The 17,268-nt window shown below is 44.3% G+C and overlaps 2 protein-coding genes across 4 annotated transcripts in view; one reads left to right on the forward strand and one right to left on the reverse strand.

Annotated features, from left to right (window-relative positions):
• HMMR (hyaluronan mediated motility receptor) overlaps window positions 1-8,941 on the reverse strand; it is a 41,877-nt gene extending 32,936 nt beyond the window's left edge. For 2 of the 3 annotated variants that reach the window (XM_006133601.4, XM_014578824.3), the window contains exons 1-4: window positions 8,683-8,941; window positions 3,818-3,906; window positions 2,568-2,618; window positions 355-543 (exon numbers count right to left, since the gene is read on the reverse strand). In XM_006133601.4, the coding sequence (XP_006133663.1) occupies window positions 355-543; window positions 2,568-2,618; window positions 3,818-3,906; window positions 8,683-8,728 (375 nt within the window). In that variant the 5' untranslated portion in view covers window positions 8,729-8,941. The remainder of the gene's footprint in view (window positions 1-354; window positions 544-2,567; window positions 2,619-3,817; window positions 3,907-8,682) is intronic. The other variant, XM_025189886.2, reaches the window with a different exon arrangement.
• Window positions 8,942-17,268, forward strand: part of NUDCD2 (NudC domain containing 2) — a 9,687-nt gene continuing 1,360 nt past the window's right edge. The window contains exons 1-3 of the mRNA XM_075900188.1: window positions 8,942-9,211; window positions 11,144-11,192; window positions 13,200-13,351. Coding sequence (XP_075756303.1) covers window positions 9,023-9,211; window positions 11,144-11,192; window positions 13,200-13,351 — 390 coding nt within the window. The 5' untranslated portion in view covers window positions 8,942-9,022. The remainder of the gene's footprint in view (window positions 9,212-11,143; window positions 11,193-13,199; window positions 13,352-17,268) is intronic.

Here is a 17,268-nt window from a genome sequence, read left to right on the forward strand (position 1 = left end):
AGGGAGGGTTTTTCTCCTTCTCAGTCAGGGGCTACTCACAATGCTTCTGGTCCCCCCCAGCTGATTTTTTTTGTGGGTCAGTGGCCCCAACCCAAGAGAGGTTCCCCACCCCTGCTCTTAAAGTTGGGATTATAAATGGGAGAAGCCTATTTTACTAAGTAAAGCCTGGTGTTCCATTTACACAAGCCTGAGCATTAGCCTTACTAGTTAAAGTAGTCTACCTACTATCCCCAACTAAAAACATTAATGTTTTTACTTGTTAACAAGCTTGAGGATATCACTTGCACAGAAAGTGATGAAAAGCATAATCTAATTGGCTGAGATTTGCTAAGTGATTCAGGTTCATTCAAATACCTTTGATTTTAAAAATTCATTGGTTCTTGTTAATTCGAGAAGCTGTTTTTCCAGAGAAGCAACATTCGCCAAGAGAGAGGTTTTCTCCCTGACTGCTGCAGTTAGTTTTGCTTCAGACTTCATGAAATCCTCCTCTAGAGCCTGGAGTCGTTTATCCTGCTCTCCACGTTCTCTCACTAATGCACGAATCTAGAGAAATAAGTTGTTTAAATATTCATTACACGTTTTCTAACTTCTAAAAACAAACAAGTTCAGTGAGTGATGCCCATTGCTCTCCTGTAAAGATAGATTATTCTTAGTTGTAAAAGCTTTCGATTATTGGGAAAAAAGGGAAATAACACTCCCTTATCACAGAAAATCTTTACCTGCCATTGAGCTTAATAGCTTTTGGTATCCTTAGGATATCATTTGGATACTTTGCCCTACTCAAGTTTATTTCAACTGGGGTGAAAGAGTAATCTCATGGCTATTCCAACTTGCAGTTTGGGCAAAACAGGCCCTGTGGATGAAGGGGTGGAAAGACACTTGTTTCAATACCACATCCTAAATACCTGAAGGGGAGAAGTTTTAGTAATGAAGGGGAGAAGTTTAAATCCCAAACTTGAAAGTTTGTATCTTAATTCCAAAACTACAGCTTCAGCAGATAATTACATAGAAGATTCAGCTGAATGCATTAATAGAGTTAAGTCATTATGAGTGTGTTATAAGCATCTATAAAGAATAGGCAACAAATTAAAATGTCATTGTTTTGTACACTAACAGAGCTGGTAGTTAATCCACAGTTATACTGGTAACATTTTGCTTTGGTCATATTATTCATAAGCTCTCTCAACATGTCTGGTTACATATTTTATTAGCAAAAGCGGCGAGGAGTCCTGTGGCACCTTATAGACTAACTGAAGTGTAGGAGCATAAGCTTTCGTGGGCAAAGACCCACTTCGTCTGATGCATGTAGTGGAAATTTCCATAGGCAGATATAAATATGCAGGCCAGAATCAGGCTGGAGATGATGAGGTGGATCCAATCAAGGAGGATGAGGCCCACTTCTAGTAGCTGATCTGGAGGCGTGAATTCCAAGAGAGGAGAAGCTGCTTTTGTAGTTAGCAAGCCATTCACAGTCTTTGTTTAATCCAGAGTTGATTGTGTCAAACTTAAAGATGAACTGTAGCTCAGCAGAAGCAAAATGCAGGACAATGTAGCACTTTAAAGACTAAGATGATGATTTATTAGATGATGAGCTTTCGTGGGCCAGACCCACTTCCTCAGATCAATATGTGAAAGAAAATCGGCACAACCATATATACCAAAGGATACAATTAAAAAATTGAACACATATGAAAAGGACAAATCACATTTCAGAACAGGAGGAGGATGCGGGGGGGGGGGGGGGGGGGAGGAAGGAAGGTAAGTGTCTGTGAATTGATGATATTAGAGGTGGGGAGAGTGGGATGTCTGTGAGCTAATGGTATTAGAGGTGATAATTGGGGAAGCTATCTTGGTAATGGGTAAGATAGTTTGAGCATTTGTTCATTCCTTCCCGGAGAGTGTCGAATTTTAACATGAATGACAGTTCAGAGGATTCCCTTTCAAGTGCAGATGTAAAAGGTCTTTGTAGCAGAATGCAGGTGGTTAAGTCATTGAAAGAGTGTCCTTTCTGGTTAAAATGGCAAGAAACTGTTTTTTCTTTGTGATCTTGTCTGATATCTGTTTTGTGGCCATTAATCCTTTGGCGAAGTGTCTGAGATGTTTGTCCAATGTACATAGCAGACGGACACTTTCGGCACATGATAGCATAAATTATATTTCTGGATGCGCAGGAATGTGTGTTTTTGATCTTATAACTCACTTGGTCCTGAACTTTTTTGCTGCAGAACTTCAGGACCAGACTTCAAAGAGAAACTGCTGAGCTACAGTTCATCTTCAAGTTTGACACAATCAACTCTGGATTAAACAAAGACTGTGAATGGCTTGCTAACTACAAAAGCAGCTTCTCCTCTTGTGGAATTCACACCTCCAGATCAGCTACTAGAAGCGGGCCTCATCCTCCTTGATTATGCTCCTACACTTCAGTTAGTTTATAAAGTGCCACAGGACTCCTCACCGCTTTTGCAGATTCAGACTAACACAGCTACCCTTCTGATATTTTATTAGCTAGCAATTTTAATTCCTATGAAACTAACAGTAGTCACATTAAAAAGAAAAGCAGCTCATACCTCTCTCTCAAGGATCTTCTGTTTTTTCATCTCTTTCATGAGGGTTGTATCCTTTAGATAGGAGAAAAACCATGTAAGAATTACAAAGTCTGAAAAGAACCAAGTACTAACTGAATACCAGTTATAGGCATAATTCCATTGAAGGGTTTCTTAAACTGTCACTATATGAGATCCAGGATATTGGGCTATTTGAACCGATATCATCACATGAAGTTTTATATTGGTTTATGTAATATAGTACCAACAACTTGAAATTGAAGTTGTATTAGCAAGACTTCCTACCACTGAACTTACTAGTCCACATTAGGGATACTAAAAAGCGGGTTTTTTGTAAACATGTGACAGCTGAAAAATTCAGCAGTAAATGGGGGAGTAGGGACAGATCCCCACATGATAGAGAGGCAGCAGCATGGGGGAGACCTCCACAGGAATGTGTGGTCATGGGGAGCCTACTGAAAAGGACAGCTCCCCACAAGCACCAGCTCCTGCCTGCTTTCCCCACCCCACTGCCTCTGACACAGAGGAAGGAGGGGGGGTGCCTCATTTGTAACCATGAAGGTTAACCCACGAGCCCAAGCTCATCAGTTAACCATTTAAATGAATACACTAACTCATCTAGTCCACACTTCCCCCCCCCCCCGGGGGGGGGGAAATACATAAACACCCCAAATGTCTCATAACCCTGCACCAAAACCCTATCTCCTGCAAGGTATAAATATTTAAATTGGCTGTCACACACCAAGTGTATTTTACTCCTTCTCTTCACAGGACTTCATGGCAGTGTGCTCTTCTCACCCAAGCATCCTTGGTATTTGGGGCCTTCAATCTCTCATGTCTCCATATTTGGGCTTTCTGCTTTTTACTTTAGTCTACTATGGGGAAGGCAAAAGAGCTCAATAGCTACTTAGCACCTCACTTTCAGTAGAAAGTTTGAGTGCTTCTGCTCTTTCTATTCCCTACTTTTCCCTTTTCAGGAAAACCTACCACCTCTCCAGTACAGGCAGAGTTTTTATTGACCCTGAGGTTTAACTAAGATACATTCAATTAAAAAAAAAAATCTTGATCCTTCTTAATCCCTACAGGACTAGATCCTAAGAATGGACCTTGAAAAAAAAATACCCTAGTCATCCTACCAAATTGTTCAGCTTGGAGACTGAAGGGTTTTAAACACCAAAATTCAGACTAGACTAAATGCATTAACACTATACCAGAGACACAAAGGGAAAAACACCACACACACACACACTTACTGTTGATCCCAGAGATTTAAGTCTTCTTGCAGTTGTAGGCAAGCAGTCATTTGTTTCACTAGTCAAATTCTGTTGACTTCCTATTTCCCCTGTGGAGACAGTTTCATCACACTAATGGGTCAAGACTAAGTGACTACATTTGAGTGAAAATGTAGTCTCTTCACAAAAACAGTCTTTGACCTTAATTATTTTTAATAAAATTTTAGGATTTGAGGTGGGCATTCTAACAATCTGCTATACCTGGCACTGAACAAGAGTTAAATGGACATCACCACTTCACTCTACTCCGTTTCCATTGAATTCAGGCCCACGGGGGGAGGGTGAGCCAAGGGAGCAGTTGCCAAGGGGCATGGTGACTGGGAGCCCCACTGCTGCTAATGAAATAGTGTGTAGAGTCCTGGGCTGTTTGGCTGGGGGGAGGGGAAGAGGCGGGGAGACTGGGTTACAGCAGAGAGGGGAGGTGTTTGGCTCTAGAGAAGGGAAGGGGAAGAAAGGGGAGGGGGGATCAGGTTGGGAGTATGCCTCTGGGACGCGTCTGCTGGGACCTGCACTGCATCTGGCATGGGAGGTTTGCCAGGGAACACCGCAACAAACCCGCCGCTGCTTTGCAGGGAGGCGGGGGAAGCCCCGTGCAGTCACCGGCAACGGGCCGGCTGGGGAAATTGTGTTATTCCAGAGACGGTCATGTAATTCAAAAAATGTTGCCTTAAAAAAAAAAAAAATTGTGCTATCGCGAAAACATGTTAAGCCAGCACGTGTTAAATGAGGAATTACTGTATAAGTATTAAAGCTTTAACAAATAAAAACAGACAAACCCACATCTAATTGGGTGCCCTGTATCTGTAGTTTCATTTAATTTTGAAATGGGATTCCACTCTGGAAAGAGGACTGGACAGCGATAGTGACCTATGGTTGAGAAAAGGCACTGCAGCCAGTTCCTTTAAAAAAAAAAAAAAAAAACCACCACCATTTATTTGGACTTGCTAGCTGATTCAAGGAACAGTTTGGGAGCCACAGCTATACATGAAGAACACATGGAGTAGCCTGACATTGAAAAGGAATACAATGGAATGAATGTAAAGATCAGAATAAAGTTTCACAAGACACTAATGCCACTGTAGACCACCAGTTTATTCTACCCAGAGTAAGGATGCAATAATGTAATCGATTAACCAATTGGCAAAAGCTTATAGGTTAATGCTATAGACTACACATGCATTCCCCCCCCCCTCCCACCAGTACATCTTTTAGCAGACTGGCTGAGTTCCAGCTTGCACTGTGTCTGGGACCTACCCCTGCTGAGGCGCTGCATTTAAAGTGTATTAGGAGCTGGGCAGGTAGGCAGCCTGGCTCAGTTCCAGCTCATGCTGGTTCCTGGAACTCAAACTCTCCCACACAAGGGCTGCTACCACCCTGCGCTGCTGCCTCTGTACCTGCTCCTGCCTGGCACCCCAAGCTGCTGCCTTTGCTGAGTGGCAGGGAGCTCCTCAGGAGTGGAGCCAGAGAGCACTGGCTGCTGGCCCCACCACCAGGGACTATAGAATAGTCACGTAACCAATAAGAATTCATGAGGTTAGTCAACTAGTCAATTAACCAATATTTAACATCCCTAACCCTAGTCATGAGCCCCATTAGAGGAATACTTAAATTGTTATGCCCTAAAATGTAGGTTTTAATAGTTGTTGTCAGAGATTAATTCCAGTACAGACCATAGATCATCTGTTTAGTGTCTTGTGTATTTCAAGACACAGTGTTTCACATATCCTATACTGAGTCTAATGCCTTAGTTACACCAAAGCAATTTATTCCTCAAGAAAACGACCTGTTTCTGTAACTGGTGTTCTTTGAAATGTGTTGCTTATGTCCATGTAACACAGAGGCTTGTCTTCTCACCACAAGCACTGGTGCCAATTTTTCCCTCAGCAGTACTCATAGGGGGCTGGGTCTCAGCACCCCCCTGGAATGGCATGCTATATAGGGTGTTACCAAGCCCCTCCCTCTTCAGTTTCTTTTGCTGGGACACTCCAACACTGGGGAAGGAGAGTGAATGGACATGAGCAACACATTTTGAGAACACCAGTTACTGAAACAGGTAACTGTCTTTTCTTCTTAGAGTGCTTGTTCACATCCATTGAATGTAGAAGATAGCTAGCAGTGTTTGCTGAGGAGGTAGAAGATAAGGATGTTAGATATGTTATTTTAGTAATCGTGTAGCCACAGCAATTTTTAGCAGCTACACACTTACCAAAATGCTCCCCTCCTCCTGAGGGCATGGCCAGCAGCCAGTGCACTCCCAGCTGCACTCATGGGGAGCCCTCTACTACCCCTCCCTGATGCCTTAATATAAGAGGCAGCAGCACAGGGTGGCAGGTGGAGTCAGTCCACGAGGGGAGCCAGTTTAAAAGTTGGCTCCCAGCACAGACCAGCTCCCGTCACAGAAGACCTCCCTTTCCCCCAGCTCCCTGCTAACAGAGGCTGCTCCACCTGCTTCCCCACCTAAAGGCAGAAAAATGCAATTGCCTGGCTAATCATATACAGTTAGCTGATAAGCACCGCTGCGCAGAGCGGCAGTGGAAATAGCTCCAGGAGCCGGCTCCGGAGTTACCTGCACTGCTGCTTTTATACTGCATTTGAAATGCAGTACAAGTCGCTGGGCTCTTACTACATTTTAAATGTAGAAGTTCAGTGATCAGTGTGAGCCAGGACCACCATAAACATGGGATGCTTCCGCAGCAGCCTCTGGCCGCAGCAAACAAGACCTGTTGCCACCAAGCAGCCCCTGTCTATATGGGCTCCTGTTCCCCCCTGCCCCGCACTGCTGCCTCTCAGAGGCAGCAAGGAGGGTGGGCGCACAACAGAGAGCACGGGGCAAGCAGGGAGTGCTTGAGTCCCTGTTCACCCCATGCTCCTTGTGGCCCTTCTGTTTTTGAAATGTACAAAAGCCCCAACTGGCAGCAGAAACTGGTGCCAGCGGGGACTGAAGCAAACCCCACTCCTGCTATTTCCGTCATGCTTCTGCCTCCTCTGTCCCCTGCAGAGACAGTGCTTGGGGAGAACTGGTTTAAACCAGTTCCCCCAGCACTGGTTCCTGCTCCTCTCTCCCCACTTGCTACCTCTCTCTGATAGAGGCAGCAAGGGGAGGGGAAGCAACTAGTCCAGTGGCTACTCAACAATCTGATAAGCATTTGTTTATCACAGTAGTCCCCAACCATTTGAGGCTGCCAGGCGCCGTGGCCAGTCGCCTGCCGCGCGCCCGGGGCCACCGCCCCCCCCCAGCACCACGTGCACAGGGCTGGCGCCCCCCGCCCCTCCCCAGCACTGGTACTGCCACGGTGGGGACGCATTGTCCTTTTAAGAGACACAGCCCCTTTAAGGCATGCAGCCCCGCTGTGGGACATTTGAGTACAGACATGCGGTATGCTCAATTCTTTCCAGGTAAGCTCTGGAGGTGCCGATACTGCAAACTGGGCAGTACCAACTCCAAAAAAGCACTGGCAATAAGTAATACTAAATGAGTAGTATTGTTAATAACATAACTGCATTAACTTATTTGCTGAAGATGGAGTCTCCTGAAAAATACAGAATTCTGAAGACTATCCACTTTCACGATCACCATTATTTTCTATAATTTCAGAGTTATCTGCCAGTGCTAGGGTTTCAGTCACATCATGCATGTCTCATACCAAAAATAAAACAAAATCTCCATCATCCAGAAACAGCCAGGCTACGTCTACACTGGCCCCTTTTCCGGAAGGGGCATGTTAATTTCACCTATGGGAAATCCGCGGGGGATTTAAATATCCCTGCGACATTTAAATAAAAATGTCCGCCGCTTTTTTCCGGCTTTTAAAAAAGCCGGAAAAGAGCGTCTACACTGGCCCCGATCCTCCGGAAAAAGCGCCCTTTTCCGGAGGCTCTTATTCCTACTTTGAAATAGGTGAAATTAACCTATGATAGGTGAAATTAACATGCCCCTTCCAGAAAAGGGGCCAGTGTAGACGTAGCCCCATAGTCTGAGATAAGAACCAACAGATGACAAAAAGAATTTTCAGAATTTCATAACTGACTGGAAATCACAGACAAGGAAGCTTTCAGTGCCTAAAGCAAAAGAGAACAGAACAGTAACAGTAATTACAGGAGCTTCAGGGGGTAGCTGAGTTAGGCTATTACAGACGTCCTTATGAAGTATGCATGCTTGTGACATACTCTTGTCCTACACTGACTGTCATGTACAAGGCATAAGTCAGGCCATTTACATTCCAGTTAAAACACAGGTCTAAAAACAATAAGTTGAGCAGTTAGTCCAAGACCCAGTGCATGCAATTTCATTGCTCACAGAGGATATAAGTAGAGTACCTCAGCCCATAAGCACGACCTTGCTAGTTAACAGGCCAACTGACAGCACTAGAGGTGACAGAATCCAAGAAGCACATTGCTCAGCTGGCAGCCCCCGGAGAAGCTGTTTTACCCGTGAACACAGCCGGAACAAACTTCGTGCGCTCTAGGCCATGGACAGCTGCCCGCTTGGATGCCACTCAGCGGGCTCCACACCCCATTTGCTTCCCAGTCTACACTTCCCGAGTTAGCCATAGGCTGGTTAGTCAAGACTCCAAGGCAGGCCAACCTAGGAGCCTACACGCCTCAACTCAGCATCACTCATCCAGCTGCTATGGCCAGGAAGCGCCAGCCCGGTTGAGCAGTTGCCCCCGGCGTTGGGACAGGCCTCAGGCACACGATCAAGCCCAGCCTGTGTGAGGCGACAGAGCATCAACCTCCCCTCAGGCGGGCGGCCCCGCATCGCTCAGGGCCCCGGGGCAAGCGACGGAGCCTCACAGACCCGAAAGACGAGCCCCGCGCACACTCACCAGTGGCCGCGTTGAAGCGCTGGAGGGAGGCCCTAGGGCAGGACATGGCTGTACTCGCGCCTCGTCCCTTCCACCGCGCGCACTCCAAACACCGCCCAACTCCCTTCCCGTTCAAACGGCCAACGGCCTTCTTCACGCACCCCGGACAGCCAATCACAAAACCTCATCCGCAAGCCGTAAGCGCCACGCAGCCAATCCCCGCCCATGCCTGGAGCACGCGCATCAAAGCGTACGGACTACCAGCGCCACCAACGCAGGCGTGGAAAAGTGGAGCTGTTGGACGCATGCGCAAAGCCTGCGTCGCTCGGCACGGTGCTGGCGGTGCCGCGGCCCGAGTCCAATGTCAGGGGACTTTGAGGAGCGGAGCGGGGTGGTGCCTTGCGCGACTCCGTGGGGTTGCTGGTACCAGACCTTGGAAGAGGTGTTCGTTGAGGTGCAGGTCCCGCCGGGCACTCGGGCCAAGGACATCCAGTGCAGCCTGCAGAGCCGGCACCTGGCGCTGGCCGTGCGCGGCCAGGAGCTGCTCCAGGTACCGCCGGCAAGGCTGGGGGCGGGGTCCGGCCCAGGCAGGGCGCGGGAGGAGGCCCTAGTAGCTGCTGGGGGCTTTCGGGCCGCCGGGATGCGCTTGCTCTGGGCCGGTTCACAGACTTTGGCCCTTACTCCCCGAGGCAGCATGTGACCCCTCCAGCCCTGGCTTGCGTTGGTGGGAGCCGTGGGCGAGACGCCGCTTCTAGCACCGCGGTGAAGAGCAGATTTGGCCCCCGAGGGGCCAAGTGTCGTTGCCGTGGGTCTCTGAGTGGGCTCTCCTTGGGCGCCTACTTTGAAGTAGGAATAAGACCCTCCGGAAAAGGGCTTTTTTTTCCGGAGGATCGGGGCCAGTGTAGACGCTCTTTTCCGGCTTTTCTAAAAGCCGGAAAAAAGCGGCGGACATTTTTATTTAAATGCCGTGGGGGATATTTAAATCCCCCGCGGATTTCCCTATTACGACCTGGGAAATTAACATGCCCCTTCCAGAAAAGGGGCCAGTGTAGACGAGCCCCATGTGATTTAAGCATTTGAAGATGGAGACTTAATTTCCAATTCAGTCCCAGAATCCTGTCTTCATGTCGCCCTTAAAAATGATTAGCAGACAGCTGGTGATGTACAAATGAAGAATGTGTTGAGAACATAGGTAATTTTTACAAAATGTATTTTTGTAAGTACAAACCTATTACAAAGTTTGTCTTCCACACTTTCATTAGCAAATAGTAAAACATATTTAATGATATATTGTAGAGTACCCATAGGAATAAAGGAATCGGCTTTCTAATAAAAAATAGAAATGAGAGAGTTTCAAGGTTGATGCCCCTGTAAATTCTATGATAAATTATAGGGTAAACATTTTGCTTTTATATCTTAGTACTTCAAGCCTTTCTAACTTTACTTTCTAATTGAAAACCCCATTTTCTTTTCTATTGGCACTGGTAACAATTATTTGCATCATAATAATTTATTTATATTGTGCTGTAGGTATGCATGGCACTTCAGAGACATACAGGAACCTTGATAGGAATTAGGGATGTAAAACCCAGGTTAATTAGCTAACTGGTAAAACCAGTGGTTCTCAAACTTTTTGGGCTCCAGAGCCCTTTACATGTGTAAAAATGTATGCGGCGCCCCAGCGATCCACTGATTGTATGTATTGTACCTATCAATGTTTTCAGTTTGTCAGCCTCACAGAGCCCCTGGAGATGGCTCTGAGGAGCACAGTTTAAGAAACACTGGGTTAAACCAATTAAGTGGGCTCCTGCTGCCCGCTTCCCCAGGTAGGGGTCAGGCAGCAGCAGTTGGCTCCTCCTCCCCTTCCCTGCCCTCTCCTGCACAGGGCACAACTAGTTCCTGTTCCTGGGCTCTCCACTGGGTGATGCTTACCAGTTACATCCCTAATGAGCAGTCACATTAAAATAAGATCCTTCCTCTCTCTGAGACACCAGTCCCTTTTACTGAATGGAGATATTGAAACAGTGAGGGCTCAACCCGGAAGAGCCCTGCATGCACAGAACGCCGGACAGCACGGCTGGCTAGCGGGGCTCGTTGCTGCTTGGCGAGCTCTGGAAACAGTGATGGGCAGGGCTCGACAAACAATGTAATCTACTCGCCTGTGGCGAGTAGATTATACCCCGAAAGAGCTGGCGCAGAACAATCTGTGCAGTACTGCGCAGCTGGCAAGCCCTGCTGATAAGTATTTTAATTGTATTAAGTGAGTACAATTAACTAATCTCTTCAGATCTTATACCTCAAATAGTAAAAGGAAAAAGTTATAATAATCATTAAAAAATTTTTCAATATCAGGTTGTCCCATAGTTCCTTTTTAAACTGTAGGAAGTTTTCAAACATTTGCATAAAGGGGAGAGGGGATGTTTGAGATTCAGTATCAATTGGGTTGATACTGATTTTACATAACATTGTCTATCTTTTTCAGGGTAAACTCTTTGACTGCACAATAGCTGATGAAGGGATGTGGACATTAGGTAACTATATGCTTCTGTTAAATAACATTTTGAAAGTTAACGAGTGGTCCTCTAAGGTGCCACAGACTAACATATTAGTGGCAGATTGGACCCAGATCCATTCCGCCCACTATCCTGCGGTTTAAGGGCTGCGGTACAAGTCCCACTTGCCATTTCTCTGTGTTTGGAGCAAAACAAAGAAGTGTTGGGGCTGATGCCCCTGGCCAGTCAGGGCTGAGTAAACAGTCCTCCTCAGCCACTGGCTGAAGTTTCTGGCCACCCAGGGTGAAGGGAGGCTCCAACACTCCCTGTCAGAACCCCTCACCTCCCCTGCAGCCTTTGGCAGTGCTGATGATATCTGCTTAGCTCCTCTGATTCTCCTTACCAATTAGTTCCTCTCCTTCTCCACTCTCCCTTACCGTACCCCACTGGGAAGCTTTTTAAAGTCAGCTCACCTGGCCCTTAATTGATTTATAGCCACCCTGCCTCAGTTGCTCCTAATTAACAAGAGCAGTTGCTATTTTTTTTTTTCCAGAGCTGCCTTTTTTTCCCTTCTATCAAGCCCTTTAACCTGCCCTGTTAAAATACACACACAGACATGAGCTTTTGTGGGCAAAATCTACTGCAGATGAGCTGGAATGAAAAAATGGGGAACCCAAAATTTATAACAGAGAAAAAGAGAGTACCTGTCAATTGTAGAGCCAGTGATAGAGGTTAATTGAATGGACTGGAAGTGTCCCATACTTAGTTTATGTTAATGAGGTGTTAAATGTATGGAAGGCTGGTTTTATAATGGTACATACAGTTAATGTCTTTCTTCAAACCCAAGGAAACTCACATTTGGATATGAAGATAAATTCCACACTTGCTCTGTAATAGGCTTGTGAAATTCTTTTGTTCAAGCCCAGGGAAACAGCTATTTATGGAGTTAAAAGTAACCTCTCCTACAAAGATATTAACTGGATGTCCCATCTTCCATACATTTAACATCTCATTTACATCAAATGCTAAGAATGGGGCACTTTCAGCCCACTCAATTAGCTTCATCCCACTCAATTAGCTTCATTAGCACTGGCACTACAATTGAGGGGTACTTTTTTTCCTCCCTCATTTTTCTGTTGTAAATTCTGTTCTGTTCCCTTTTTATTTTATTTATATTTATAATTTGCTTGTCTCCAAGGTACAACAGGACTAGTTGGCCTTTAAAGTTACAGATGCAACTTATCACAGTTACCCCTCTGAGAATTTTGAAAAATAGTTAAATTTCTGTGTTTTGAACTCTCTCCACACATTGGTTTATTTCTTTTTAAGAACCAGAGTTTACTGAAATTGTCTTATGATCTGATTTCTTCACACATACAGTTCTTGGATCACAACATCATAGCCTCATGATGTCCGTTACTTCAATAATAATCATAGAAATTGTAGATGAAAGGAAATATTAAGTCTAGTATATTCCCTGCCAATGCAGGCTTGTTCCCCTTTGTATATGCTGGAGTTCTGGTTCTGTTCATCTGTTGCAAATGTCTTGAACAATCTGGCCTCATTGAGAAATTGTTGTCCAGAATTTTTCCCCTTGACATTGTCTAAATTTTTCTTTTCTTAATTTCATCCCATTACTTTGTTATAACTCCGTTATTATCCAGAGTAATTCTTTGTCCTCTGTAGTGCTGATGATTTTGAAAGTTGTTACCAAGACCTCAGCTTTGTTTTCCCTTAGTTGAGATGGACTGAGAAAAGATATTAATATGTACCTCTAAAAAGGTTCCACTTAGTTGGGGCAGAGGCAATGTGTACATACCATGTTTAAAGCATACAAATAAAGGGTTTTTTCCCTTGAAGTTTTCAGTTTGTCTTATTACATGTTGATGTGGATTTGTGAGTGTCTTGATTTTCAGTGAATCTTTTTGCATAGGCTTTAAGAATGAAGTTTCACCAGAAAATTCACTGAATTATTAAAGTTGAATTTGGCTGAAAAAGAGTATAGCACTTAAGAAGTCCAAAGTTATTTCTCTTTTTCTTATGAAGAAGACAGAAAATTGATACGTATTGTTCTAATGAAGACTAATCGAGATGCTGGAAATTGTTGGACCTCTCTGTTAGAAAATGAGTATGCTGCTGATCCTTGGATACAGGACCAGATGCAGAGGAAACTTACACTGGAAAGATTCCAAAGAGAGGCAAGTGAGAGAATACTAATTGCTATTTGTGCCTTATACATAGGCTATGGCCATAAAACTAAGCAAAATTATTTTACATATATCAGGGATTCAAAGTTAACCCATTTTTTCTATTGTTCATAGACTCATAGACTTTAAGGTCAGAAGGGACCATTATGATCATCTAGTCTGACCCCCTGCACAATGCAGGCCACAGAATCTCACCCACACACTCCTACAACAATATCTGAGATATAGGTGAGAGGATTAAAGCCTTCAGATAGTTTGAAGACCCCAAGATGCAGAGAATCCTCCAGCTGTGATTTGTACCCCAAGCTACAGAGGCAGGCGAAAAACCTCCAGGGCCTCTACCAATCTACCCTGGAGGAAAATTCCTTCCCGACCCCTAATATGGCGATAAGCTAAACCCTGAGCATGTGGGCAAGACTCACTAGCCAGACACCCAGAAAGTTCTCTATAGTAACTCCTATCATCCCTCCATTAACCTATTTACCACTGATAATGAATGGTCAATTAGTTACCAAGATCATGTTATCCCATCAAACCATCCTCTTCATAAACCCATTGGCTACGTCTACACTGGCATGAATTTCCGAAAATGCTTTTAACGGAAAAGTTTTCCGTTAAAAACATTTTCGGAAAAGCACGTCTAGAGTGGCAGGATGCTTTTCTGCAAAAGCACTTTTTGCGGAAAAGCATCCGTGGCCAATCTAGACGCGTTTTTCCGCAAAAAAGCCCCGATCGCCTTTTTCGCGATCAGGGGTTTTTTTTGTGGAAAACAGTACTATGCTGTCTACACTGGCCCTTTTGCGCAAAAGTCTTTCGGAACTATCCTGTTCATTGCACTCAGTGTAGCGTGTATGATTACCTGCCCTGTGGGCAGGTGGCGTATGTGTGCGTTTGGTGCAAGGAGCTCCTGGCCCTCAGAGACGGTGTACGAGCTTTGGAGGCCAGGGTGGCTGAACTAGAGGAACTAAGGGTGGCAGTGTGTTGATGAGGCTTTCCAGGGCACTGTAGAATTGCCCCATCTCTGGTCAGACAGCCCCTTCACTGTTAAGGAGGATGAGAGGCGAGAGCTCAGAGAAGGAGAAAATATAGAATCAAATGAAGTAAAAATCTTAAATGAAACAACATGTTCCATAGAAGCTCTATGGATAGTAATTCCATGCTCTAATAAGAATATAACAGTAGGGATATATTATTGACCACCTGACCAGGATAGACAGTGACAGTGATTATGAAATGCTAAGGGAGATTAGGCTATCAGAATAAAGAACTCAGTAATAGTGGGGGATTTCTGTTATCCCCATATTGACTGGGTATGTGTCACCTCACGATGAAATGCAGAGACAAAATTTCTCAATACCTTAAATGACTGCTTCTTGGAGCAGCTGGTACAGAAACCCACAAGGGGAGAGGCAATTCTCGATTTAGTCCTGAGTGGAGGGCAGGATCTGGACACTTTTCAAAGGCACCATAATAGAGACCCAACTTAAATGTATATCCCAAATTAAAAAATGCAGTACAAGAACTAAAGAGTCACTGTGGCTTACCAACCATGTAAAAGAAGTAGTAAGAGATAAAAAGGCATCTTCTAAAAAGTGGAAGTCAAATCCTAGCTAGGAAAACAGAAAGAAACATAAACACTGCCAAATTAAGTGTAAAAATGTTATAAGAGAAGCCAAAAAGGAGTTTGAAGAACAGCTAGCCAAAAAGCTCAAAGGTAATAACAAAACGTTTAAGTACATCAGAAGCAGAAAGCCTGCTAGACAGCCATTGGGGCCCCTGGACAACCAAGATACAAAAGGAGCACTTAAAGACGATGAAGTCATGGCAGGGAAACTAAATGAATTCTTTGCTCCAGTCTTCATGGCATAGGATGTTAGGGAGGTTCCCAAACTTGACCCGTCCTTTGTAGGTGACAAATCTGAGGAACTGTCACAGATTGAAGTGTAATTAGAGGAGGTTTGGAATTAATTGATAAACTTAATAGTAACAAGTCACTGCGACCAGATGGCATTCAGCCAAGAGTTTTGAAAGAACTCAATAGTTCTGCAATTTCACATTTAACTATGGTTTGTAACCTATCCTTTAAATTAGTTTCTGTACCCAATTACTGGAAGATAATGTAACACCAGTATTTAAAGAGGGCTCTAGAGGTGATCCCAGCAATTACAAACCAGTAAGTCTAACACCAGTACTGGGCAAATTAGTTGAAACAATAGTAAAGAATAAAATTGACAGATACGTAGAAGAACATAATGGCTACGTCTACACTGGCCCCTTTTCCGAAAGGGGCATGCTAACTTCACAGGTCGTAATAGGGAAATCCGCGGGGGATTTAAATATCCCCCGCGGCATTTAAATAAAAATGTCCGCCGCTTTTTTCCGGCTTTTCCAGAGGATCTCTTATTCCTACTTCAAAGTAGGAATAAGTAGGAATAAGAGATCCTCCAGAAAAGGGCTTTTTTCCGGAGGATCGGGGCCAGTGTAGACGTTCTTTTCCGGCTTTTCTAAAAGCCGGAAAAAAGCGGCGGACATTTTTATTTAAATGCCGCGGGGGATATTTAAATCCCCCGCGGATTTCCCTATTACGACCTGTGAAGTTAGCATGCCCCTTTCGGAAAAGGGGCCAGTGTAGACGAGCCCAATGTGTTGGGCAAAAGTCAACATGTTTCTGTAAAGGGAAATCATGTCTTACTAATCTATTAGAGTTCTCTGAAGGGGTCAGTAAACATGGACAAGGGGATCCAGTAGATATAGTGTACTTAGATTTCCAGAAAGCCTTTGACAAGGTCCCTCACCAAAGGTTCTTATGTAAATTAAGTTGTCATGGGAAAATCCCTTCATGGATTGATAACTGGTTAAAAGACAGGAAACAAAGGGTCGGAATAAATGGTAAATTTTCAGAATGGAGAGGGATAATGAGTGATGTTCCCCAGACGTCAGTCCTAGGACCAATCCTATTCAACTTACTCATTAATGATCTGGAGAATGGGGTAAACAGTGAGGTGGCAAAGTTTGCAGACAATACTAAACTGTTCAAGATAGTTAAGACCAAAGCAGACTGTGAAGAACTTCAACAAGATCTCACCAAACTAAGTTTTGGGAAACAAAATGGCAAATAAAATTTCATGTGGATATATGTAAAGTAATGCACGTTGGGGGGGGGGGGGGAAACTATACAGACAATACGATGGGGACTAATTTAGCTACAGCTAATCAGGAAAGAGATCTTGGAGTCGTCATGGATAGACCTCTGAAGACATCCATGCAGTGGCAGTCAAAAAAGCAAACAGGATGTTAGGAATCATTGAAAAAGGGATAGAGAATAAGACTGAGAATATTTTATTGCCTTTATATAAATCTATGGCATGCCCACATCTTGAATCCTGCATACAGATGTGATTTCCTCATCTCAAAAAAGATATACTGGCATTAGAAAAGGTTCAGAGAAGGGCAACTAAATGATAAGGAGTTTGGAACGGGTCCCATATGAGGAGAGATCAAAGAGACTAGGACTCTTCAGCTTCGAAAAGAGGAGACTAAGATATGATAGAAGTATATAAAATCATGAGTGGTAAAGAGAAAGTGAATAAGGAAAAGTTATTTACTTGTTCCCATAAAATAAGAACTAGGGGCCACCAAATGAAATTAATGGGCAGCAGGTTTAAAATAAATAAAAGCAAGTTCTTCACACAGCGCACAGTCAACCTGTGGAACTCCTTGCCTGAGGAAGTTGTGAAAGGCTAGGACTATAACAGGGTTTAAAAGAGAACTAGGTAAATTCATAAGTCATTCACTCATAAATTCATAAGTCCATTAATGACTATTAGCCAGGATGGGTAAGGAATGGTGTCCCTAGCCTCTGTTTGTCAGAGGGTAGAGATGGCTGGCAAGAGAGATAGCTTGATCAT

Source organism: Pelodiscus sinensis, chromosome 17 (assembly GCF_049634645.1).
Source record: "Pelodiscus sinensis isolate JC-2024 chromosome 17, ASM4963464v1, whole genome shotgun sequence".
In the NCBI taxonomy this organism is placed as follows: Eukaryota; Metazoa; Chordata; order Testudines; family Trionychidae; genus Pelodiscus; species Pelodiscus sinensis.